General features: G+C 44.0%; 2 protein-coding genes across 5 annotated transcripts in view; one reads left to right on the forward strand and one right to left on the reverse strand.

The window, feature by feature from the left end:
- PKLR (pyruvate kinase L/R) overlaps positions 1-5,543 on the reverse strand; it is an 85,465-nt gene extending 79,922 nt beyond the window's left edge. Inside the window, exon 1 of the mRNA XM_063439398.1 lies at positions 5,487-5,543. Coding sequence (XP_063295468.1) covers positions 5,487-5,508 — 22 coding nt within the window. The 5' untranslated portion in view covers positions 5,509-5,543. The remainder of the gene's footprint in view (positions 1-5,486) is intronic.
- RUSC1 (RUN and SH3 domain containing 1) overlaps positions 1-23,527 on the forward strand; it is a 308,029-nt gene that overhangs the window by 272,450 nt on the left and 12,052 nt on the right. Inside the window, exons 1-4 of one of the 4 annotated variants that reach the window (XM_063439392.1) lie at positions 12,175-12,266; positions 15,900-17,686; positions 19,751-20,140; positions 23,414-23,470. In XM_063439392.1, coding sequence (XP_063295462.1) covers positions 16,141-17,686; positions 19,751-20,140; positions 23,414-23,470 — 1,993 coding nt within the window. In that variant the 5' untranslated portion in view covers positions 12,175-12,266; positions 15,900-16,140. Of the gene's footprint in view, positions 1-12,174; positions 12,267-12,311; positions 12,335-15,899; positions 17,687-19,750; positions 20,141-23,413; positions 23,471-23,527 lie in introns of those variants that run through there. The other 3 variants (XM_063439394.1, XM_063439393.1, XM_063439395.1) reach the window with 3 other exon arrangements.

The raw sequence follows: 23,527 nt of genomic DNA on the forward strand, positions 1-23,527 counted from the left end.
TGAATCATCGTATGTCATATAGTCGCACATGTGCGTCGTCTTTTTTTTTTTTGTGTTTTTTTTTGTTAGGGTAATCCTCCTCTTGTCAGTATATAAGGTGTTCAGCAATATGTCTGGGAGGGTTTGGGTGTTAACCTAACTACTCAGCACGGCACATAAAGCTTAACGTGTCTTGCCTAGGGTAATTATGGTGAGGGGTTGGGGGAGTTTGAGCAGGTATGGCCTGCGTATGCTTGTGTCCCTGTGTGGGCCCTTTAGTCAGTCAGGGTTTTCCAGGTGGGTCTCTTACCGTGTGGATGTATACACCAGTTGGTTGAGGCCCTACTCTGTCTTCGTAAGGGTGGGGGAATGGTGTTTTGCGTAGATCATGTCTTAGGCAGTCGGCTTGCGGAGGTAGAGGTGGTGTCTCTTTAAGTTGAACTATAAGTGTGAATATTAACGTTGGAGAAAGTGTCAACGTGACGAAAGGTCATGTAAACATACATATAAAACTGGTAAACAATGGGCCTAAGAGGCCTTCAACTGGGAGTTGTAATTTCCACAAGAAAGTACATTGTATAATGTTGTAGGGGTGTGCGTCTGCACATCTCAGGTTTGCTGGTCCGTCGCCCTTAGTGCCGTTCCCCTGGGAGCAAAGGGAGTAACTTCTGCAATGTTCCACGGTGGGCAGGCTCCTGTATTCACAGTCGGCGCTGGGAAGCCTATCGATTGGAAGAAAGTTGGTGCTTCCGAAGCACTGAGTAAGAGGTGTGTCTTTCTGGCATGTTCCGCCATCAGTCTGTGGGGGCCCCATTTGTAAGGGATAGAGTTCTCTCGTAGGTGCTGCGTAATGTGGCGGAATGTTCTGCGCCACGTGAGGGTGTGTCTCGACAGGTCCCTGTACAGTGACAAGCTTGCTCCTTCAAAAGTGATTGTGGAGGAACCCCGTGCTGCCCCCATAAGGGCCCCTCTATCAGAGTCCCGAACCAGTTTAAGTAGTACATCTCTTGGGGCATCTTGTGGTGCCTTTGTGGCCTTGGGGAGTCTAAAGCAGGAGTCAATTCCAACCAGTTTAGCCTGTTTTGGTAGTAGCAATGTGGCTAACAGCCTTCTGCAGTAGTGAGGCAATTCCATATTGGTAATGGTTTCAGGTACCCCTCTAATAAGCACATTGCGCGCTTTAGCCTTATCCTCCATGCATGCTAGTTGGGCCGCCAGTGTAGTGCACTGTTTCTGTAGGGATCCCAGAGTTGCATCTGTGGCCGTTTGTGCCACCTTAGTGCTTCTGAGCGTCTCCTCCGTTGAGGTTACGCGGCCTGCGAGAGTGTTCACCTCACCTCTAATAAGTTCCATATCTGCGTCAAACATCGCCCTGATTTCTATCATAGCCTTGATATCGGCTTTTGTTGCTGGTGCTAGGTCACCACGATCTGGTGTCTGTTGGGGCTTAGGTCGTACCTCTGACTGTGCAGGCACAGTGTCCGGGAGGCTGTCGTCGTCTGAAGATTGCAAGGTAAAGGCCTCAGCCGGCGCCATCTTGGCTGTCTCGCATCGCTGTGTCAGGCGCATAAAAGCGCCTATATCTATGGTTCCGGAGCCCGGTTCTGCTCTGTGTTTTTTCGCCTTTTTCCCTATGGTCTCGGGTATGCAGGAGGACGGTTTCACTGGTTTTAGCCTCTGTTTCGGCTGTTTTATCGGATCGGCCGTCGGAGCTATGGTGAGCTGCGACCATCTCGCTAAGGCACTGGCTCCGCCCCCTCATTCATACAGTTGTATGAGAGAAAAATACTCAACCAGGGAAAACTCAAGATTTGCTAGGGAGTTACAATAGTAGTAAGACTTCCTATTGATTGGAATATTGCAGCATGTAGAATTGAGGGATGTTGATGACAGTAGGGAGAGGGTGAAGCTTTAAGCAAAGGATGGATAAAGAGGGCAAATGATGATATGACCAAGGAGGTAGAGGATAGGGCAGAAATCTTCAGTAACGGGAGAAAACCGTTTACTGTTAAAGTAGTGACTAGGGTTATAGGGTGACTGGGAGAAGGAGAGAGTGTTGGGATTTCTTCTTTGTTAACCATTTTGACGAAGTTAGCTGCAAAGTTGTTAATTTGTGGGAGAGTGAAAGTGTAGAAGCGGAGTTTGGGATTGAGAGGTTTGAATGAGATGATGGAAATTCAGTAGCATTGCTTAGAAAGGTAGAGGGCTGAGCTGTATAAGCGCAGCATGAATTATTAGAGCAGTAAATCAGGCGAACCGAGAGTGCAAAATCTCAGAGATTGAATATAGATTGGGGATGATGGGTTCTAAAGTGCCACCAGCTACTTCAGGGATTTCGTACATTAATGAGAAGAAAAAGGAGGATGTCTAAGAGGAAAGGGTGCTTCTGAGAATGCTGCAGGCAGTGAAGAGACACACGAAGCACCAAAGCCCATTACATCCTAAAACGTCCTTTTTCTTGGACAATGTAAAACACTGCTATTTCAGAGAACCAGACAGCCACTAGAGGCTTCATGTTCTGTGTCATGACGCACCTAGTGATGCTCAATGCAACGGCAAAAAAATTAAATTAAATGATTTTTTTTAATGTTTGAATGCTACTCTGAGGATAATCAAAAAGGAATGCAGAAAACCAAGGGAAAAGGACAAGGCAACCGGGGGGGCGATAGAGGATAATAATACATAAGCAAAAACAGGGTAGAGACAAAAACGGATTGATACAGCATTGGGAAAAAAAAATCCTGCTCAATTTCCTATACAGATATGGGTCATAAAGCGATTAAGCGGGGATTGCTGAGTCAGCGCAATATCCTGGTATCCGAGTGCCAGAAGGGCAAGATTGACGGAGGTAAAAATGAAAAGATCGTGAATAGAAGTTTAACTACAGACTAAGCACTCATTAAAAAAAGAGCAATAAAAAGTGGAAAAGTAGACTTTGGGCATGAGAATCTGGTCTCTGGAGACACAATGAGGGAACATAGGTTGGTTAGGGGGGAGAGGAAATCGCCTGCTACTAAAATTAGTCATTTTATTTTTAAAACAACTTTCAGCCCAATTATGAGGATATTCTCATTAACTTTAATGTTGCGTTACAAGGCAATGTTAAACGAAATTAACTTTTCTTTTACACTCCACGGCAATGGTTGTAGGTTATGGCTGCATTTTGGCAGATGGGAAGATTCCGATCACAGTGAGCACATTGCAGGGATTTTCATGCACTCTGCAATGCCTACAATGGTTGGGAATGAGTGGAAACAATAATAGTGAACAAGATGTAGGATTGAAGAGGCTCTTGTGTTGTGAATGGCAGTAAAATGGTTAATCTTACAATATGAGACAAGCTATGAAGTTTGTCACTAATAAAAAAAAAAAAAGGTTTACCTGTCAAGGGATAGAGTTGGAAGGCAGTGGGTTTGTAATGATTTTGGGAGTGTGGACAAGCTTTTAGCTATAAGAGGGACATGGAAGTGGTTATACATGCACAGACTACCAGTTTTTGTATATTTTAAGATAATTCTGTCATTCACAGATCATGATTTCTTGTCTACACATTATGGATTAAATCCCCAAACATACATAGACTTAATAATAGACAGTGTCAATAGTTATTATTTATAAAGTGCCAACAAGTTCTGCAGCGCTGTACAATGGGTGGACTAACAGACAAATATTTGTAACCAGACGAGTTGGACGCACATGTACAGAGGGATTGAGGGCCCTGTTCAATGAGCTTACATGCTAGAGGGAGTGGGGTATAGGGACACAAACAGAAATGGTAGAGTAGAACATTTAAAGTTTAATTTAAAAATAACTAAAAACGTGAAGCAAAGGTGGCAAAGAATGTTTCCGGTTTAATTATTTTGACCTTAAATTGTACACTATAGGCAACAAAACCGCTTCAGCTTAATGAAGCAGTTCTGGTGTATAGATCATGCCCCTGCATTCTCACTGCTCAATTCTCTGCCATTTGGGAGTTAAGTAACTTTTGTATAGGTCAATCCTTCCCTGGCTTCGACTCACTCAGCCTGCATGACAAAAATGGCTTACGGTAATTTCAATCAGTTATTAAACTTGCTTTAGAATTATTTTTATTTATTTATTTATTTTAGTTGTGCAGGTGTAAACAGAAAAACATGGCAATGACATAGTAGCCAAAGACATACATATCATGCTGAGTGCCAGGTTAAAACACAGAATAAGGTCATGCTAGGTGCTCATCGAGTACACCAACCATAAGCAACTAGTAATTGTGGTAAATGTAAATAGATACACATGAGGGAAGCAATATGCATCTGCATCTTTTAGGTTAATTGGAACAGGATAAATCAAAGCCGCTAAGACAAAATAAACTAAAGTGCCACTGGGTACGAACAGTGAAAAAAACAAAATATAAGAAAATGCTGATAAAGTGATTGCCAAGAATACACAAATTATGTCACTAGCAATTAATCAGCCTATGCCACAAGAAGGCCATATCAGAGAGGCTTTTGAAGTTTTTATCTCCTATTTTGAAAATGTAACTTTTATAATTCAGGAGATACATTATAAATTAAATAGACTGTGCAATTAAAGAGGTTTAAACATTAGATCTCTCTTTACAGGAAGAGAGCTGACCCTTTGCCAAAAGATGCAATGAGCCTCCCACAGTACCTGCTGTGCAGGTGTGCGCTTGTAGTTGTGGAATTACACAAGTCATTTTGGGGCAGGTGCAGCTCTTGGCACTCCCACAAACGTACGTACCGCTATGAGGACAGCCAAGCAATTGGCTAAAACAAAGTCTGAAATGTTATTCTCCAAGATTGATAGCAAGTAACGATGGGTGCACGTTAAAAACTTTACACCAAACTGAAAGGCGAGCGTAGCAGGGAGGGGATTACACTTATGGTGTGTAAGCAACGTATATGGCTGATGGTGTTCATTCTTATTGCAAAGTGTGCAAATCCTTTGCACTGCAGTATGAGAGAGAGAGATTAGTGAAAAACATTAGAGATTTACAAACTATAAACGTAACCGTCATGGAAAATACACAAAGTGTAAACCTGAAACCAACACTGAAAACCAATGGAATGTTATCGATCATCGCTTGATTTGTAGAGCTTGGTCTTTAAATTTTTTATTTGTATTTTTAAAAGGGTCAAACTATTGATGCTTCCATATATCCATACTTTGAATTCCCAACAATCCCCATTTTAGTAAATAACCCAGGTTTGTATTTTATTGTAGGCAAGGAATCGTTCTAGCTCCATTTGCTGCGTTCAATTTCAAGCAGTCCTGTTAACGTTATGACCTACAGATATAATTTATTAAAATAATCATTGTTGGGAAGTCAAAGTACATTAAAACAATTTCAAATTAAAAAACAATACATTTTACTGGAATAATTCTTGTTTTCAGTCTTTGAATTCCTGACAATTCTTACCTTGGCGAATAACACTGCAAGTTAAGAAAATAATAGTATTTGCTTTATTTAAAAGTATATTGTGTTGCGACATAGTAATTATATTTACCCAATATGTCACTGGTCTCCATTCGATAAGAGTACTTGGGCGTATGTGTCACTTGAGAATAAAAAAAATGCAGACATATGATACTTCCAAGCCCTTTTAAAGCCTTGTTTAATTAACTTTTCTCCCAATTAACACCTGTGCAGCAAGATGCAATCACACCAGCAGATCTCAACACCCTCGGCTGTCTGCAAAAAGAAAAAGCTGGTGAAAGTCTGATCCCACTGATTTGTGACGACAATGAAAAAAAAAAATTAAAGAGCTTTATATAAACAAATAATTGAAATGTACACATATGTATATACACGGGTAGATAAATACAGCATAAGTATACACTGATTATAGGAGCGGTCTAGATATTCTAACTAATGTATGCCAATATAGGGGTTGCTATCCCCTGGTTGTTGGTCAGACCATTTTTGAGCAGTTTTTTTCTAACTTGGGCATCCCAGAAGCACTTGTGGCTATTGCTAAGTTAGAAGTTTCACATTAGAAATATCAAGTTGATCCATATTTTAAAGATATTCATATGCTACTGAATAAGACGATAAATGGCTTTGAGTTTGAGGAATCTCAAAATCAGATGTTGATGGCCTACGATTCCCAGAATTCTGTGAATACCACAGATGGCTTAGGAGTTGTAGTTCAGCAGCATCAAGGGGGACTAGAGTTTTAGATACCTGCTTTAAAGGGACAGAGCAACAGAAATCTTTTATATTAGGGTCAGAAACACCTCCCTGGTTGCAAATTCAACAGCTTGGGAGGGTTTCTTCTGCTTCCATTAGCCCCACAGAACTAACGTAAGCAGGAGCCCTTGGTGAGCTACCACAGATCATTAACAAGCAAAAGAAAGCTATGATTACGTGCAGACACGTCCTAACGACTCCAGCACAGAGGATTCTCAATGACGAAACCTGTGGATAATATATTCCCCGGCTCGGCCTGAAAGATCTGCAGCTTTTAAAAGCAATTTTTCAATGTCTTCTCAAAGAAAGCAAAAAATAATTAATGTTGGCAGTATATCTGCTAAATTGTTCAAAATAAATTAAACAAAATTCCAATAATATATGGAAAACACTGATATTGGCAACAGAAGTGGAACATGTAGTTGTTATGGTTGCTAAACTGTCCCTTTAACATGATTTTCTACTGCAATATTTCATTTCTACATGATATAGTTCAGCACTCTCCATATGCTGCAAATATAATATACTGAAGTAGAATTTATTAAGGGATTCATTCACTAAACTGTAAATTGTAGGCCAGCAGCGCTAGAGGTAAGTCAAACATTGTTAAAGGGACACTATAGTCACCTGAAAGGTCTTCCCCACACGGTCCTGGATGCTGGAGGTTCATACAGGGTGGGAGGAAGACGGCGCAGCTCCAGTTAAGCTACGGCGGTTGTGGAGTCTGCGGTGGTTGTGGTGTCTGCTGCAGTGCTTGGAGTCCTCAGGAAGCGCTAGGAGCATCCATCAACGGAAGGTGTCCGTTACACCCCCTTTCCTCTCTTTCTCATTTAAAATCCATTCGATTTGCCTTTATCAAACCTATCTCTGCCAACAGTGCCGTTATTTATCGCCCCCCCTGGTTCCCCTCTCCTCTTACTTGACCACTTGCTGCCTGGCTACCCTACTTACTCTCCTATAATATTCCATTCTAATTCTCGGGGACTTCAATATTCCCATTAACCCAACCTTGACCTCAGCAGCCTCTAAACTACTTACAATTGCTTCTTCTCTCGGGCTATCGCAATGGGCTAATTCTCCCACCCATGTAGCTGGCAATACCCTCAATCTCATTTTCTCTTAGGCATACTTGTCTAATATCTGCAACACTCCATTTCCTCTCTCTGATCACCACCTCTTATCATTTGCTCTTGACAATCTCAGCCTAATCCCCCTCAACTCAGAAGGAACCTTAATTCTTCTGATCTCCAGCAGTTGTCAGCTGATATTGATTCACAACTCCTATCCATCCCTTCCCTCTCCTGTCCCTCACTGGCCATCTCCACATATAACACTACCCTCACCTCTGCCTTGAACGCTGCAGTGCCGTTCCAAACATGCACCTTGAAGAGGACACGCCCCCAACCGTGGCATACTAAATCAACACGCTACATACAAAGATGCTTCCGTTGTGTTGAACGCTCCTGGAGGAAGTCTTGCACCCAGTCAGACTTTCTCCATTATAGATTCATATTGCGTTTATACAGCGCAGCCCTTGCCCTCGCCAAACAGTCAGACTTTTCCTCTCCCATGAGTTCATGCTCCCACAATCCCAGGCGTCTCTTTGACACCTTTAATTCTCTTCTTCACCCTGTTGTGGCCACCCCTCAAACTAACCTTACAGCTGATAGCTTTGCATGCTACTTTACCAACAAGATTGAACAGCTAAGGAAATAATTCTCCAAACCCTGCCTTTCTCTTTCTCAACCACACGTAGATTATGCCTTTCCTACCGACTTTCACCCCGGCTACTGAACAAGAGGTGGCAGCACTTCTCTTTTCCTCTCGCCCCACCACTTGCCCGTTTGATCCTGTCCCATCTCACCTTATCAGATCTCTCTCCCCTTGTCTTGTACCTTCCTTAACGCACATCTTCAACTGCTCTCTCTCTTCTGGCCTTGTCCCTGCTGACCTTAAACATGCTACTGTAATACCTATCTTGAAAAAAAACATCTCTTGACCGGTCCTCCCCATCTCATTATCGTCACATATTTCTGGTCTCTTTTTTCTCAAAGCTTCTGGAAAGACTTGTCTTTACCCATCTGACTTGCTTCCTCAATTCCATCTCTCTCCTTGACCCTCTTCAATCTGGCTTCCGCTCTCTCCACTCTACTGAGACTGCTCTTATCAAAGTTACTAATGACCTAATTGCAGCTTAATGAAAAGGCCACTACTCCATACTAATTATTCTTGACCTCTCTGCTGCCTTTGACACTGTTGATCATACTCGCCTTCTTCAAACTTTTCAATCACTCTGTCTCTTTGACTCTGTCCTCTTGTGGTTTTCCTCTTATGTCTCCCAACGCTCATTCAGTGTCTCCTTTTTTAATGATACCGCCTTCCTTCATCCTGTCTCTGTTGGAGTCCCCATAGGCTCTGTCCTTGGTCCCCTTCTATTTTCTCTTTATACTGCCTCTCTTGGTAAACTTATTACCTCTTTTGGATTCCACTACCACCTGTACACCGATGACACCCAGACATATCTCTCCTACCCAGACCTCTCCTCTGCCGACCTGCAATGTGTCACTGCTTGCCTTTCTTCAATCTCTGACTGGATGTCCTCCGCTTTCTGAAACTCAATCTCTCTAAAACTGAGTTCCCTGTCTTTCCTCCTCCTAATACTGATCCTCCTCTTTTGCTCTCCCTTCAAATTACTGGCACCCTTGCAAGCGCGCTGTCTTGGCGTCATACTTTGAGCCTCACATCCAGCATGTTACCAAACCCTGTAGATTCCATCTTAAAAACATAGCCCGCATCCACCCCTTTTTTATGCAAGATGCTACTAAGGAGCTTGTCCATGCTCTAGTAATTTCCCTCATGGATTATTGTAACACCCTCCTAATTGCTCTTCCCGTATTGCCCTGCTACAGTCTGTAATGAATGCTGCCGCCAGACTCTCTAGTCGGTCCTCTCACACCCTCACCCCTCTGTCAGTCCTTACATTGGCTTCCTGTATCCTATAGGAGTCAATTCAAAGTACTAACCCATACCTATAAAGCATGAACAATTCTAGCCCCTCTTATATCTCTTTACAGTTCCATAGGTATGCTCCTTCTTGGTCTCTCCGCTCTGCCCATTACCTTCTCATGTTCACTGCTCATACCCGTACGGCCAACTCATGCCTGCAGGACTTCTCGCGGGCGTCTCCCTTCCTATGGAATAGCCTGCCTACCGCCATCAGACTCTCCCGTAGTCTTCAATTGTTTAAAACCCATCTCTTTAGGAAAGCTTATGGCCTCCCAGACAGGGCCTGTGCAAGGATTTTTGCTGCCCCAGGCAAACAAAAATTTGCCGCCCCATCCCCCCATATGCTCTGTCCACCATGTGACATCACAATGCCCCGCCCATATGCCCTGCCATATGAGCCAAGGCCAGTGCTGCACACAGTGTCTTTTCTCTGAAAAGGTAGTGTGTGTACATTAAAAAGCCTGCAGGGACAGGTTATAGACACCAGAACCACTACATTAAGCTGTAGTGGTTCTGGTGACTATAGTGTCCCTTTAACCCCTTAAGGACCAAACTTCTGGAATAAAAGGCAATCATGACATGTCACACTGAATGCACACTCTGGCTCCTACCGGGTCCCTCAAATTTGGCGCCCCCCCGGGCCAGTGAGCCCTTGGCATCTGCCTAAGTCGCCTATAGGACACGTCGGCCCTGCTCCCAGAGTAACCTCTACCTTACATACCTGTCTCTTGCTCTCTCCTAAAGGGCAGCACTCTACTCTCTCCTCCAACTCTGCTTCACTCCCACCTTGTTTGATTGCTACCTCCTGTCCTATTTTGTTTTACACCCCACTTCCTATAGAATGTAAGCTCGTTTGAGCAGGGTCCTCTTCAACCTATCGTTTCTGTAAGTTTTCTTGCAATTGTCTTATTTATAGTTAAATCCCCCCTCTAATAATATTGTAAAGCATTACGGAATCTGTTGGCGCTATATAAATGGCAATGATAATAATAATAATACTACTAGAGACCACGACAGAGCACTGGTCTCATTGTGGTATGTGTTCATATAACCCTAGTGTCTTTTATCATCAGAGTGACGCTAAAACATAATAGAATGGTGGCGCCAGATGAACACCATGCCCGCGTCATATTGGCTGTATAAACTGGCAAGGACAGAACATGCCGTATCATTCTTGATAATGAAACAAGGCATAGCATCTTATGGAGACGTTGGTTTGGCAGTGTACATCCAGCATCATTATCAAAACCTGGAAGGAACATGATGTCATTATAGTGATGCTGAACAAAATTAATGCCAGAACAAAATATGGCGTTGTGTTAACGAAATATGGCATTGGTGGTAGGGGTTGAGTCCGTGGGGGAGTCCAGGGATGTTGCTGGTGTGGGGGACCGGAGAGTCCTCTAGAGTGTTTTTTTCGGGCAGGTGGGCAGGTGGGCATGCGGGGCGTTTCGCAGGTCTTCCGTGGGAGTGGGCTTTGGTTGTATAGGCCTTTGCAGCATGGCTCCAATGTCCCTGGTGTCTGCTGCCGTGGTAGGCTTTTGGGAGCGTCGTCCCCTAGCTGGCCTGTGGGTTAGAGGGAGGGATGTTGTGGGTGCAGGTTCCGTGCCCGTTCCCCTCTCTGTGGGTCTAGCAAGCAGTGCTTCCAGGTTTGGTATAGTCAGCGTGGTGTAGGCCCCGATTTTTCGCCTCCATTTGGGCTGGTTGGGTGCCAAGAAAAATGGCATTGGGTGGTATCGGGTAAAACAGGGTTTGTTGCTCGGTCCAGCTGTCACCTTGAGATGGCTGGATGGGCTATCAAATCTTTTTTTGGGGAGCTGGCTAGAATGGCATCTGTTTCGTTCAGTGTGCAGGCTCCGCCCCCCCATTTTGTGATTTTTATACTTCAGATTAATAGTTCATACACTCCTCCTTACATACATAATATTCACATTAAGTCTTATTTGAAACAATATCTTTAATTATGCTTGTCATTCAATATGAGATTAACTTAAAATATCAGTGTAATATTTAATTTTGAATTTAAATCCATAGAATTTACATTCTCGAGGTAGGGGCGATTTGTTTAGATTTTGTTTAGACCTGCAGGGGTACTTTGCGGTAAAAAGTAAAAAGTTAAGAAACACTGCTCTAGATTAGTAAATCTTAACCAGGGATCCAAATGATGCAGATGGGATTTGCTTGGCAAACTATTCCTCATTTATAAAAACTGACTTAAGCCATTCATCCAGTGTAAATTAACTAACACTAAAATACATTTTTCAAAATTCAATAATTAAACACTTCTGAGTATGAAAGGGGCCTCCACTGCGTTGGAGAAGGCATTGCTTTATTACAGAAAACTCCTAAGTTCAACCATTTTGCTAAAATCCTCATGAAAATCAACTAGCCTGATGTAGACGCCAGGCTAGTTGCGCCCTCCCTCTCCCTTCTAGTAGTTGAACAGATATCCCCCCTCCATTGGTTTGAGCCAACATGACCTCCCCTGGAAAATTAGCCATTTCCCCCTAAACATCTCCATTGCCCTGGGTATTAAGCTGACACCTTTTCTCCTTTCCTTTGGAGGTTGAGCTGATCTACCTCCCCCATCTTCATACCCCTGGCTGCTGAGCCAATGCCCATTCCACTGGATGTATAAGAGATTCCCTCTCTCTCCCTGGCCTGACTGCTAATTGCTATCTCTTTACCCTAGCCCTCCCCCTTGGATGCGAAGCTGATGCCCTCTTCCCTGACCCCCCTTAGCACACTGGATTGTGGGCCGATCATCCCTGTTTTTCCATCTTGAATCCTGAGCTTAATCTCCCCTCTCCACCCCCTGGACCCTGATAAAATTCCCCCTCTGTCTTCCTCGATGCTGAATTCATTACCCCAGATGCTGAACCAATTCAACCTAATCTGTCCCTACCATGGATGCTAAACAGAATCCCCTCGCCCTCCCCTTTCCTGGATGCTCAGCTGATTCTCTGTTCTTTCCTCCTCCCACTGGATGCTGAGCAGACTCCCCTCCCCTGGTCCATCCTTCACACTGGATGCAGTGATGGGGGGAGCTATTCTGAGTCTCTGGTCGCATCTGCAGATCAGCCATTTCTAGGTATGTTTTCTCTCCCAGGATGATCTTTACACACAGGGCAGAGAGACACACACAGGGCTAAGTGACAGGTAAAACAAGACATATTGTATGGGTAGGGGACAGGTACCTAGTCCTGCAGTCTGCAGTCTATGTGCTTAGTGTAGGTGAAACCTTGTCAGATAATCCCTGCAGTAGCTGCAATAATTCAATGTATAGAAATCATGTTTAAATGTATATATTGGAGGAGAAAGGGCAAACCCTGTGTAGGATGGTACAGTGTGTATAGGAATTATCATCAGGGGTAGGGGGGAGCACTGCGGGCACTGCATATGGTTGGTGGCAGTCGGTGTTTACACCAATCTGATGTGACACCGGGTGGTACCAACATTCATTCCACATCAAGATGTGCAAAATCTAGATCTGTCTGTCTGGTGGAGAAAAACAAGGAGCGAGGATGTGGGGTGGACGGCAAAATACTCCCAGACAGTTTTCAGAGATAGTGTAAGAAGGAAGGTAGGTGGATGGTGTAAGAAGGAAGGTAGGTGGATGGTGTAAGAAGGAAGGTAGGTGGATGGTGTAAGAAGGAAGGTAGGTGGATGGATGGTGTAAGAAGGAAGGTAGGTGGGTGGTGTAAGAAGGAAGGTAGGTGGATGGTGTAAGAAGGAAGGTAGGTGGATGGATGGTGTAAGAAGGAAGGTAGGTGGGTGGTGTAAGAAGGAAGGTAGGTGGATGGTGTAAGAAAGTGGACATTACGAGAACAGGATGAGAGAGGGGTACTGAAACCAAAGAATGAGAAAGGGTATCATGTTGTAATGAATGATGGGATGGTATTGGGATGAGAGAGTGAATGGTGTGAACACGAGAAGTGGATACAGTGTTTTAGTGGGAAGGGGCGAGGTATGGAAGGGGGATGCTGCAATGTGAAGGGATAAGAAGGGCATGATGTAAGGATTGGAAGGGGCACAGTATGGGAACGAGAGGTCTCAAGATATGGGGATGAGAGGAAGGATAGGGCAGGGATTCAAGGGGCCCTGTTGAGTGAGAGGGGGTACGTTAAGAAGAAAGAGGGATTGAAGTGTGGGGAATTTCTCCATGTATAAGAGGGGTATGGCATGGAGTTTATACGGGTTCAAAGGGCATGAAGGGCAGGAGTAGAAGGAATGAAATGTGTTTTATGCTGTGGAGATGGGGTCAGTAAATGAAGAGGACGAGCAGGGCAGCGATTAATGGGGTCAGTGTGGGAAGAGGAGAAGCAGGGCAGAAATTATGGTGGTCAGTGTGGGAAGATGTTGAGGAACATGGAGTTTGTGAGGGTCAATGTGGGAAGAAGGGAACAGTGCAAGGATCAGCAGGACCAGTGTGGGAAGATGATGTGGAGTTTAGGGTTCAGGGGGTCAGTGTGGAAAGATGGGGAGCAGTGCAGGTATCGGGGGGGGGGCAGTGTGGAAAGATGGGGAGCAGTGCAAGTATCGGGGGGGGGGGCAGTGTGGGAAGAAGGAGAGAAGTGCTGAGATCAGAGGGGGTCAGTGTCGGAAGATGGGGAGTAGTGCAAGGTTAAGGGGGGTCAGTGTGGGAAGATGGGGAGCAGTGCTGAGATCAAAGGGGGGTCAGTGTGGGAAGATGGGGAGCAGTGCAGAGATCAAAGGGGGGTCAGTGTGGGAAGATGGGGAGCAGTGCTGAGATCAAAGGGGGGTCAGTGTGGGAAGATGGGGAGCAGTGCTGAGATCAAAGGGGGGTCAGTGTGGGAAGATGGAGAGCAGTGCTGAGATCAAAGGGGGGTCAGTGTGGGAAGATGGGGAGCAGTGCTGAGATCAAAGGGGGTCAGTGTGGGAAGATGGGGAGCAGTGCTGAGATCAGGAGGTCAGTGTGGGAAGATGGGGAGCAGTGCAGAGATCAGGAGGTCAGTGTGGGAAGATGGGGAGCAGTGCAAGGTTTAGGGGGGTCAGTGTGGGAAGATGGGGAGCAGTGCTGAGATCAAAGGGGGTCAGTGTGGGAAGATGGGGAGCAGTGCTGAGATCAGGAGGTCAGTGTGGGAAGATGGGGAGCAGTGCAGAGATCAGGAGGTCAGTGTGGGAAGATGGGGAGCAGTGCTGAGATCAGGAGGTCAAGGTGGGAAGATGGGGAGCAGTGCTGAGATCAGGAGGTCAGTGTGGGAAGATGGGGAGCAGTGCAAGGTTTAGGGAGGTCAGTGTGGGAAGATGGGGGCAGTGCAAGGTTTAGGGAGGTCAGTGTGGGAAGATGGGGGGCAGTGCTGAGATCAGAGGAGGGTCAGTGTGGGAAGAGGGTGAGCAGGGCAGGGATCAGGGGGAGCGAGAATAAAAGGAGGTACTGTGAGGATAAAATGGAGCATGGCACAGAACCAAGAGATGACATGAGTTGGAATTACACAGCACGGATGACAGAATAAATTATAAAAGGGTAGAAAGCAGGGAAGAGTGGATGAACGGAAAAGGAATGAGGCCACTGGGGGAAAGAAGAAGGGTGTGGGGTGAAAATGGGATGCAGCATTGGTAAATGATTTAATTTAAAGACTTAACCTGATAGAGACAAAATAAATACAGAGAGTTTGGGGCTTTGGCCTGCAAGTTTACAATCCACATTATCATAACTTGATAATTCGAACATCATGTCAGCCCCTGCATTAACCATACAAGCCCTAAATCAACCTGCAAGCCACACACAGGCACTTTGTGAGCCCCCATAATTATGCAGAGCACCAGCTGTCTCCCTTAGCCCATCCTTTCAAAATGAGCCAACAAGCCTCCCATTCACACACAGACCCTCGTTTTTACCCTGAAACCCCCCCACTAAATCTGTGAAAATGAACTCAAACACTAATCATTCTGAGAGCCCACGACCATCCGGAAAATCCGTCAACCAACACTTTAACCCTGACAAACCCACAACCACACCCTGCACTTTGTAAACACATGGATATTATGGTCTTGTGTTGTTCTCTGTGTTTATGTGGCACTGTATCATTCTTTGACATGATGTACATTGTGTATCTCTCTGCATTGTGTATATTATTCAGGCTATGTCTCTGTGGTTTTTCAATGTAAAGCTAGGTTGCACTTTGTATCCTTGTGTTGTGGGGTTGAGCATAATGTTGTTGTTGTTTATATTGTGTTATAAACATCTCATCTCATATTGTGTACATCTCATTGTTGTTTGACATTGCGGTACTGAACAGTATATGTCTCTGTGTTTCATTGTTTATATGTTTTATTCTCTGTGTTGTGTCATTATAACATATTATATATTGTGCAGTACATCTTTGTGGTGTTACTTTGTACATCTTTACCACACCATCACCTGTGTAGTGGAATTGTACACGTATATAATGTATTTCTTTGTGTTGTGGCATTGTATAATTTTTGCGGTGTTTCCCCCTATTTTGAAACACTGTGTTTCTAAGCTTTAGTGTTGTAGTTGCGTTGATCTGCCCTAAACCCCTGTTGTTGAAGTGTTCCCCTTATAACACATCAAGGATGTCAATCTGGTGTTTGTCTGCAGCTAATGTGTGGTAGTGTTTTTCTTTGACCCTGGTATGTGTGTTGAATCACATTGTGATCATGCAGAACCAGCTTGCCATATACAATGTGCTCCTCATCCTCTCACACAGTTTGCTGGTTCTTATCTTATATTCTGCAGGTCAGCACCAAGAAGACTTCAAAATCCAATAACTCTTGGTCTAATGAAAGTTGAAATCAATGAATAAAGGAGCAGACATACATAATATAAAAATGCTGACATATAATATGGAATAAAATACTGGCCAGTTGCCAGGTACAATTGAAAATACCACTATCTTGTCAAAATGTCATCACAAAAGCTCAATTAGATACGAACTGTAGATAATTCACTTGGATCAAAGCTCTTGATAGCAAAGACAATGTTGGCTCCAAGAAATGCCCTTGTTAGCAATCTAAACTTTGTGCACCTACAACATGTTTCGCTTGGGGTCCATCTCTCACTGCGGTCTGAGCTCATGGAAAATTCCATAACCAGAGACCCAGGCAAGGAGGAAATAACTGGATGTCACCTTTGGAAAGACATACCAGACAGAGTTGAAGTCGATGCCAATTCAAATGATCCATCTATTCCATGCCAGTGTTGTGACAAGCACACTGAGCATGTAAGCTCTCGCCTGGATATATCTCAGAACAATCTGGAGTCAAGTGATGAGATCCTATCCCCATCCAGTCCATTATCTCCATCCTCACCATCTTCCAACAGCAGTAGTTCCTCAGACTTCACACTTGATGAGTCACCAGTGTCCATGTACTATAAGGAATTCTTGCAGGATGGTCCAGAAACCCCAGACCAGCAACCAGATATCATCCCTTTGGATTCTGCCATTGAAGACGATCTCACACCTATACAACAGGATTGTGAAACAGCAAGCACCATAACACTGCAGTCAAGCATCACAGGGGGCTTGAAAAGTCCCTCAACTGATCCATCCATTGGGGGGGCGGGAACTACATTGGATGATAACTGCAATGCCGTATCTGATCTTAAGCCTGTTCCAGCTCCACGAATTTCTGGATTTCTGGATTGTAACGAGGACATACAACACAGAGCAGAGGTAGAGGACAACAAAAATGCCAATGTGACTGCAAGCCCTGATACCACCCATACCAATCTGCCTTTGGGTACAGATGATATACTCCTTCCAGGTCTGGTCTCCCATGGAAATCTAACCACACAGAGCCCTAAGAAGAATATAACCTCATTCAATGAACTGGCCCAAAAGAGGAGACGAAGTTCAGGAGTGCCACCAGCTCAGCAATCAAAGAAAGACAGGAGCGACTGGTTAATTATATTCTCCCCAGACAGCGAACAACCTCCAGTCAATGAACTGACAGCTACAGCATTCTACCATGGAACACTGGGATCACATTCTCTGCCAATGCCAGCAGGAAAAGAGGTTACCACATTTAGGGAACTTAAATATCGCAATACGCTTATAAAGCAGAATACTCAGCAGGCAAAAGCTCAGGCCACCGTTGAAACTGATCTTCATAAGGTTACAGTTGGTGATGATGGGTCCCGGCATCTAGTGGAAGGTAATAAATGGTACGATAACCCATATTCGGAAGAAAAATGTTCCAAGCACCCAAGGAACACCAGACCCCAACACCATGAAAACAAACTCCAGACAGCTGAAGCGATGGTTGAGTCTAATTTCAATTTTGCAGGAGATAGGAAGGAGTTCATGATGGCTGCAAAGGCTGAACATAAAGACATGGTTAAAGGAACAGCTTGGGAACTGTGGTCAGCAAATGGCCATTCTACCTCTTTCTCTAACCCAGAAGTGAAGAGGCAGAAGGGGGCAAATGTAGAACCTAACCTTAAAGGAGACCAGAGCCAAGTGAAGAAAGGAATGGTCTGGATTCGAGGGATGGCAGATGGAGGAGACAAGAAAATCAGAGAAGGTAAGAACCTTCAAATGTACAATCGTGCCACAAATGTGGGAGTGATATAGGGACATTAAAGGCTGTTTAATAGGTAAAGTTACAGACTATTACATGCAATGACAGAACCCAAGATAGTAACACCTATTAAACACTAAATATGCCTAAAAATTGAACACATTGTTAATCTAAACAATGACAGTGTTTTAAACATTTTAATCACTACTTAACTTCACTTGGCCAAAGGCCTGTAACCCTCAATACGTTGACAAACACCATACCCCTTGACACTGTGATGGGAACCCTCCATAAAGTGATGGGCAAAGGTGGATACCATTCAGTGATGATGACTTATTATCCCTCAGCACATTGATCTGCTCTGTCAACTTCGACACTGTGATGGACTACATAAGCTTATGGTCATTAATGGTAATTGCGGTCCTCCACTCCAGGACAGGCTCTGTAATCTGCAATACAGTAACTGGCTCACCAGCCTTCCACTCAGTAATGGGCTTAGTAACATTCCATAAACTGACACTTCCTTCAACATTCAATGTGTTGACTGCTACCATCTCCTTCCAATCAGTGACAGGGTTACCGTATCAGATTGCAAGTGGTCAGCTCCTGAATTCTAGACTGTGACTAGCTTTGCAGCATTCCCTAATGTTATCTTCCATCTTCCATAGGAAGATAACCCAATTTGCTCTTTAACACAGAATATACTAAACACATCATAGAGAGACCATTTTGAAAACGTGTCTTGCAGTGACTATTTCCCAAAATGTACAGAAACCATTCTTATGCACATATCATGTAACGTATGAGCTGTTTCCATACCATTATCCTTTTTCAGGTCACAGGTGTCTATAAAAAATAATTCAACTCTTTACTAGGTAATAAAACACATTGAATACCATCATCCATTGAACTGTGTGTCCCACCGAGGTGAATCCTGCCATACAGAAACAAAGCTTATTATAGCAAATGATCAGGGTTCCATGTTGGAATTGTGCCTTGTCAGTGATCATCATTTTCAAATCCGTTGATTTGGCCTGAATTTTACAAATTCTGTTTTCAGGTCACTTTTATACACTGCTTATAAATAACCCTCATGTAAAGATCAAACTTTGGCCATTCCACCTTGTTCTACTTGAGTGTCAGTAATTCATTAAGAAGGCTTAACAGCAATTTCTAAAATGTCAGTAGCCCTTTATCACATAATGGCCAGAGTCTATATCCGAGATCCCCAGACTTGACGAGCAAAGGCTCTTCTTATTGGAAAAGTGACAGATCAACCTATATTGGCTTGTATACTGACACACACATAGCTGATGTAGACAGGAAAGTAATGAGAGGATGCTTTTAAATCACTCACAATGTGGGGGCCATTATACAGTGTATTCACATGCATTGTGTTTGTTCATTGTTTTATGTCAAACTAACTGTTACATTTCTCTTCCCTCTCTTCCTGCTTGCTATGTCCTTCCATATTCTGACTTATATCTCTATCAACTTCCTCCATATTTCTCTTCATGCAAATCCTGCTGTAACCTGCATGAACCATGACAAATCTGGTCCTTAACACCATTCTCCAACTAACTTTGCACCTGAAATCATGATGATCTTCCACGACACCTAATCTGTTTGACCACTATCCAATTCTTTGTCTGGCAATTATGGCTTCTACCTAACCTTTTTATTTTGTAACCTGGTGTCTAACCTACTTGGCCTCTCTCTTACCCGGTGTGTGATCTCCCTGACCCTCATCCATGGATGTTCAATATATTTGTGATTTACGTACCATGGTTATGCCTCATTATGTGTCCTGACTACCCTCCTTCAATGAAATGTGTCTGTGCCATTTCCTTGTAACCACGTGCCTGTGCGAGTGGCCCTACTTACTACATGTTTCTCTCCTGCAATAACCTATCTCTGAAATTGTGCCATGGGATTTCCCCAATTTTTACGCTTCTTTTTGTACGACTTATTATTGTATGTGTGACCCTATGAATCAAAACTGATGTGCTTTATCTTTTTCTTTTACCTTACGGCCAAACCTGTACCATGTCTATATACGCAATACAGTGAGTGGCCTGCCCTGTACCTCAGCCAAAAGCTCCTCTGTATTTGGCTCACAGGGAGTTCCCTCTCATTTGCTCATCCAGCTTTCTACTAACCCAAGTCTGATTTGCCCGCCTGGCTCCCTACCACCTTCCAGCCTAGCTCTGAACAGCTCCTATAACTGTGCCAAAGCAGTGCTGCCCTGTGGCCACCGCACTCTCCTGCAGACGCTCCCTGCCCGCATGTCCCCTGTAGGGGCTTTCTCTCCCCCACACCGGGGATTTCTGCACCTGCTGGACACGCATGATGTGTCTGTACTGCAGTCACCATTGTTTCCAAGGAACAGGATGCTCCCCAGGCTGTCACCAGAGAGGGGACCTCTCTGCACCCCCCACTTGGATACACCAAGCACAGGTTTGGGAGTGATAGGGTGGGGGCGAGGGAGGTGGGTGGGAGGAATTGTTACAGTTTTCTGCTATTTAATACCCATCACCCCAGAAATAGATTATTTATATCCTGGCACCACGCATGCACCAACAGCTAGAGTCTCACTGAAAGAGCAGTGGATCTCTGAATCTTCAACCAGAATATGTGGTAGAGCAGGAGTGAGCATAGCCAAGGCTTGCAAAGCATTATAGGTATCTCTTTTTTTTACAACAGCTGGGGTTCTGCCTTTTGGCAATTATTGCTTACTAATGCCTGGCTAAAGCTTATTATAAATCCTTAAAAAAAAAACCAAAAAAAAAAAAACCAGTATTTACAAACAATACACCAAAATGTTACATTGTCCTGTCTTCCCACTGTACTGTTAACCAATAATCCCCCCCACCACTGTACCAATAAACCCCCCTCACCACTGTACTGTTAACCCCTATACCCCTCTTACTATTGTACTGTTAACCCCTATACCCCCCTCACTACTGTACTGTTAACCCCTATACCCCTCTCACTATTGTACTGTTAACCCCTAAACCTCCCTCACCACAGTACTGTCATCCCCTCTCACTATTGTACTGTTAACCTCTATACAATAGTGAGAGGGGTACTGTTATCCCCTATATTCCCCTTATTCTCCCCCTTCTCCCTTCCTCCCCTGGCAGTCTGGATCATGTGGCCACGCCCCCTGCCTTAGCTTACAAATTTCCATCCCGGAAGTAAACAAGGCAGATTAGTCATGGGAGATTCTGATTGGTGCGTTTCATTCACGTGACTCACAGTGACCAACCAGACACGTCCATCTGATCCAAGCTCTATTTTGTGCCGTTTGAAAAAGGCCGCAGGGTCCTAGGTACCGCCATCCGAGGGTCTCAGGCTTCCAGGGTGAGTGAGAGGGAGGACTGGGAAACGCCAGGCGAGGAGAGGAAGGGGTTAACAGTCTCAGCCATCAGGCAAGGAAGAGGTTAACAGCAATGGGGGTATAATAAACCCCAGGCTGAGTACACATTGCACTTAAAGGGACATGACCCCTGATGGCAGTGCCCCCTCTATATCATAGCATTACAGGCAATGCTGGCCCCTGTATCAGGGTCTTATTTAACTATTTACTGAATGTGTATATTTGGGATATATAGCTCCTCTTTCTTAAAGGGACATGCAAGCACCATAACCACTGCAGGTCGTTGTAGTGGTTATGGTGGCATGAAACTCATGAGTGCTGTTTCCAGGTTTTCTGTGAAGCCATTTTACAGCAATATGACAAGACCTGGTAGCCTGGCTACTCAGAAACACTCCCCTGTGGAGTTGCACTGATAACAGTGGAAATTAAACTTCTGGGTTATGAAGTGCGGGCCGCAGTGGTAGGCTGGATGGGTGCTTTTTAGTAAACTAGTACAAAAAGTGCCCATAGACTTAAAAAAACCCAACAACAACATATCCTCCACAATGTGCTGCAATGGTTATAGTGCTTTGATGCTATAAGCATTGTTTGGTACTAAGAACCATAACCACTACACTTAATAGTGGATTTAGAGCTCTCAGAGTGACTAACTGCTACCCACAGTGGGTGACGTTTTTTATAGAAAATCATTGAATGGGACACAGAACTGAATCCCTGCGACAGCAGTGAAAGAACTTTGCACTATTGACCAGAGGTAAAAATCCCATCCCTGGTAGCCTCAGCCAATTGGATAAACCAAGCAGGGAGCCAGCACATACATTCTTACCAGCGGACAGTGTAACACAGGTTGTATCTGTGTATCAAACAACAAATAACCAGATTTTACGGCTGACATGCATTAATGTCACTTTAACCCCTTAAGGACCAAACTTCTGGAATAAAAGGGAATAATGACGTGTCACACATGTCATGTGTCCTTAAGGGGTTAAGGTAGTGTGTGAGGTCAAAACATTTTCCATACATAATGCATGGTAGTGTGCCTGCTGTAGTTGTAAAATAAATTAAAGGGACACTGTGGTCACCAAAACAACTTTCGCTTAAAGAAGCAGTTTTAGTGTATAGATCATGATTTTGAAGTCTCACTGCTCAAACCCCTGCCATTTAGGAGTTAAATCACTTTGTTTCTGTTTATGCAGCCCCAGCCACACCTCCACTGGTTGTGACTCACACAGCCTGCTTGAAATAAAATGGTTTCATTTTCATTTAGATGGTACTTACTTTAAAAGTTTTTTTTATCTCCTCCTCTGTAAATTGAACTTTAATCACGCACAGGAGGCTCCTGCAAGCTTTTAACAGAACAGGAGATAATAAATTCCCAATTAAACATAATTTGCAATAAAGGAAATATAAACATTAATTGACTCTTTACAGGAAGTGTTAGGAAGGCTGTGCAAGTCACATGCAGGGAGGTGTTACCAGGCCTACATAAACAAAGTAATTTCTTTCCTATATGTTGGAAAATTCAGCAGTGAGACTGCAGGGGCATAATCAATACTCCAAAATTGCTTCATTAAGCTAAAGTTGTTTGGGTGACTATAGTGTCCCTTTAAACCATGCTTCCCCAAATTCCGGCCCTCCAAATGTTGCTGAACTACAACTCCCATGATTCTCAGTCTATCTATTTCATTCATAGAATCATGGGGGTTGTAGTTCAGCAACATCTTGAGGGCCGGGGTTTGGGGAAGCCTGATTTAAACCATTGCATGTCAGACTGCACTTGGTTCATCGGATGGTTGGGAACACTGGTGGCCTCAAAGATCAGCAGCTTCAGATATTGCTATTGTTCTTATGTGTTCTATAGAGAAATTTGATAACACACCAGGGATCTTCAGACAATGCTGAATTTGTCTCTAGGGTTGGCAGATCTACAATGTTTTTCTGGGCACTCCTCATTCTTCTGTGCTGTTAGATAGCACATACAAATCATGTACTGCAGGAAGACACTAGCTGTTCAAGGAGTATGTTACAGACTACATGGCATCACTTTTCATCTTCAGCCCATCAAAACAAAGATGTGCTGTCTTCTAGAAAACACTGCATCTGAAGCTAGGTTTTGATCTAATGTACCTGTTGGGGGGCTAACTTTACTTTATCAGGGCAAACTCAGTCGAGGTGTGGGGTTTGGTTGCATGTGTAAGCGTCTGTTGGTTATTGTAAACCTGGTGTGTGTGTGTGTGCGTGCTATTGATTTGTATGAACAGTGTCAGTAGTGTGGTCTGTTGTCGTTTGAGTGTGTGTGATATCCACTTGATAGAGCAATACTGATTTTGTTTCTTGACTTTATTTTTCAGTCCAAGATCAGTTCATGGCAGATGGAGGGGAAGACTCATTACAGCAGGAAAAGAAAGGTTGGTGCAGTGTTAATGGACCTAGTGTGCTTTGAGGGTATAGATAACATGGTGCTG

This window comes from Pelobates fuscus, chromosome 13 (assembly GCF_036172605.1).
Source record: "Pelobates fuscus isolate aPelFus1 chromosome 13, aPelFus1.pri, whole genome shotgun sequence".
NCBI classification, from domain to species: Eukaryota; Metazoa; Chordata; class Amphibia; order Anura; family Pelobatidae; genus Pelobates; species Pelobates fuscus.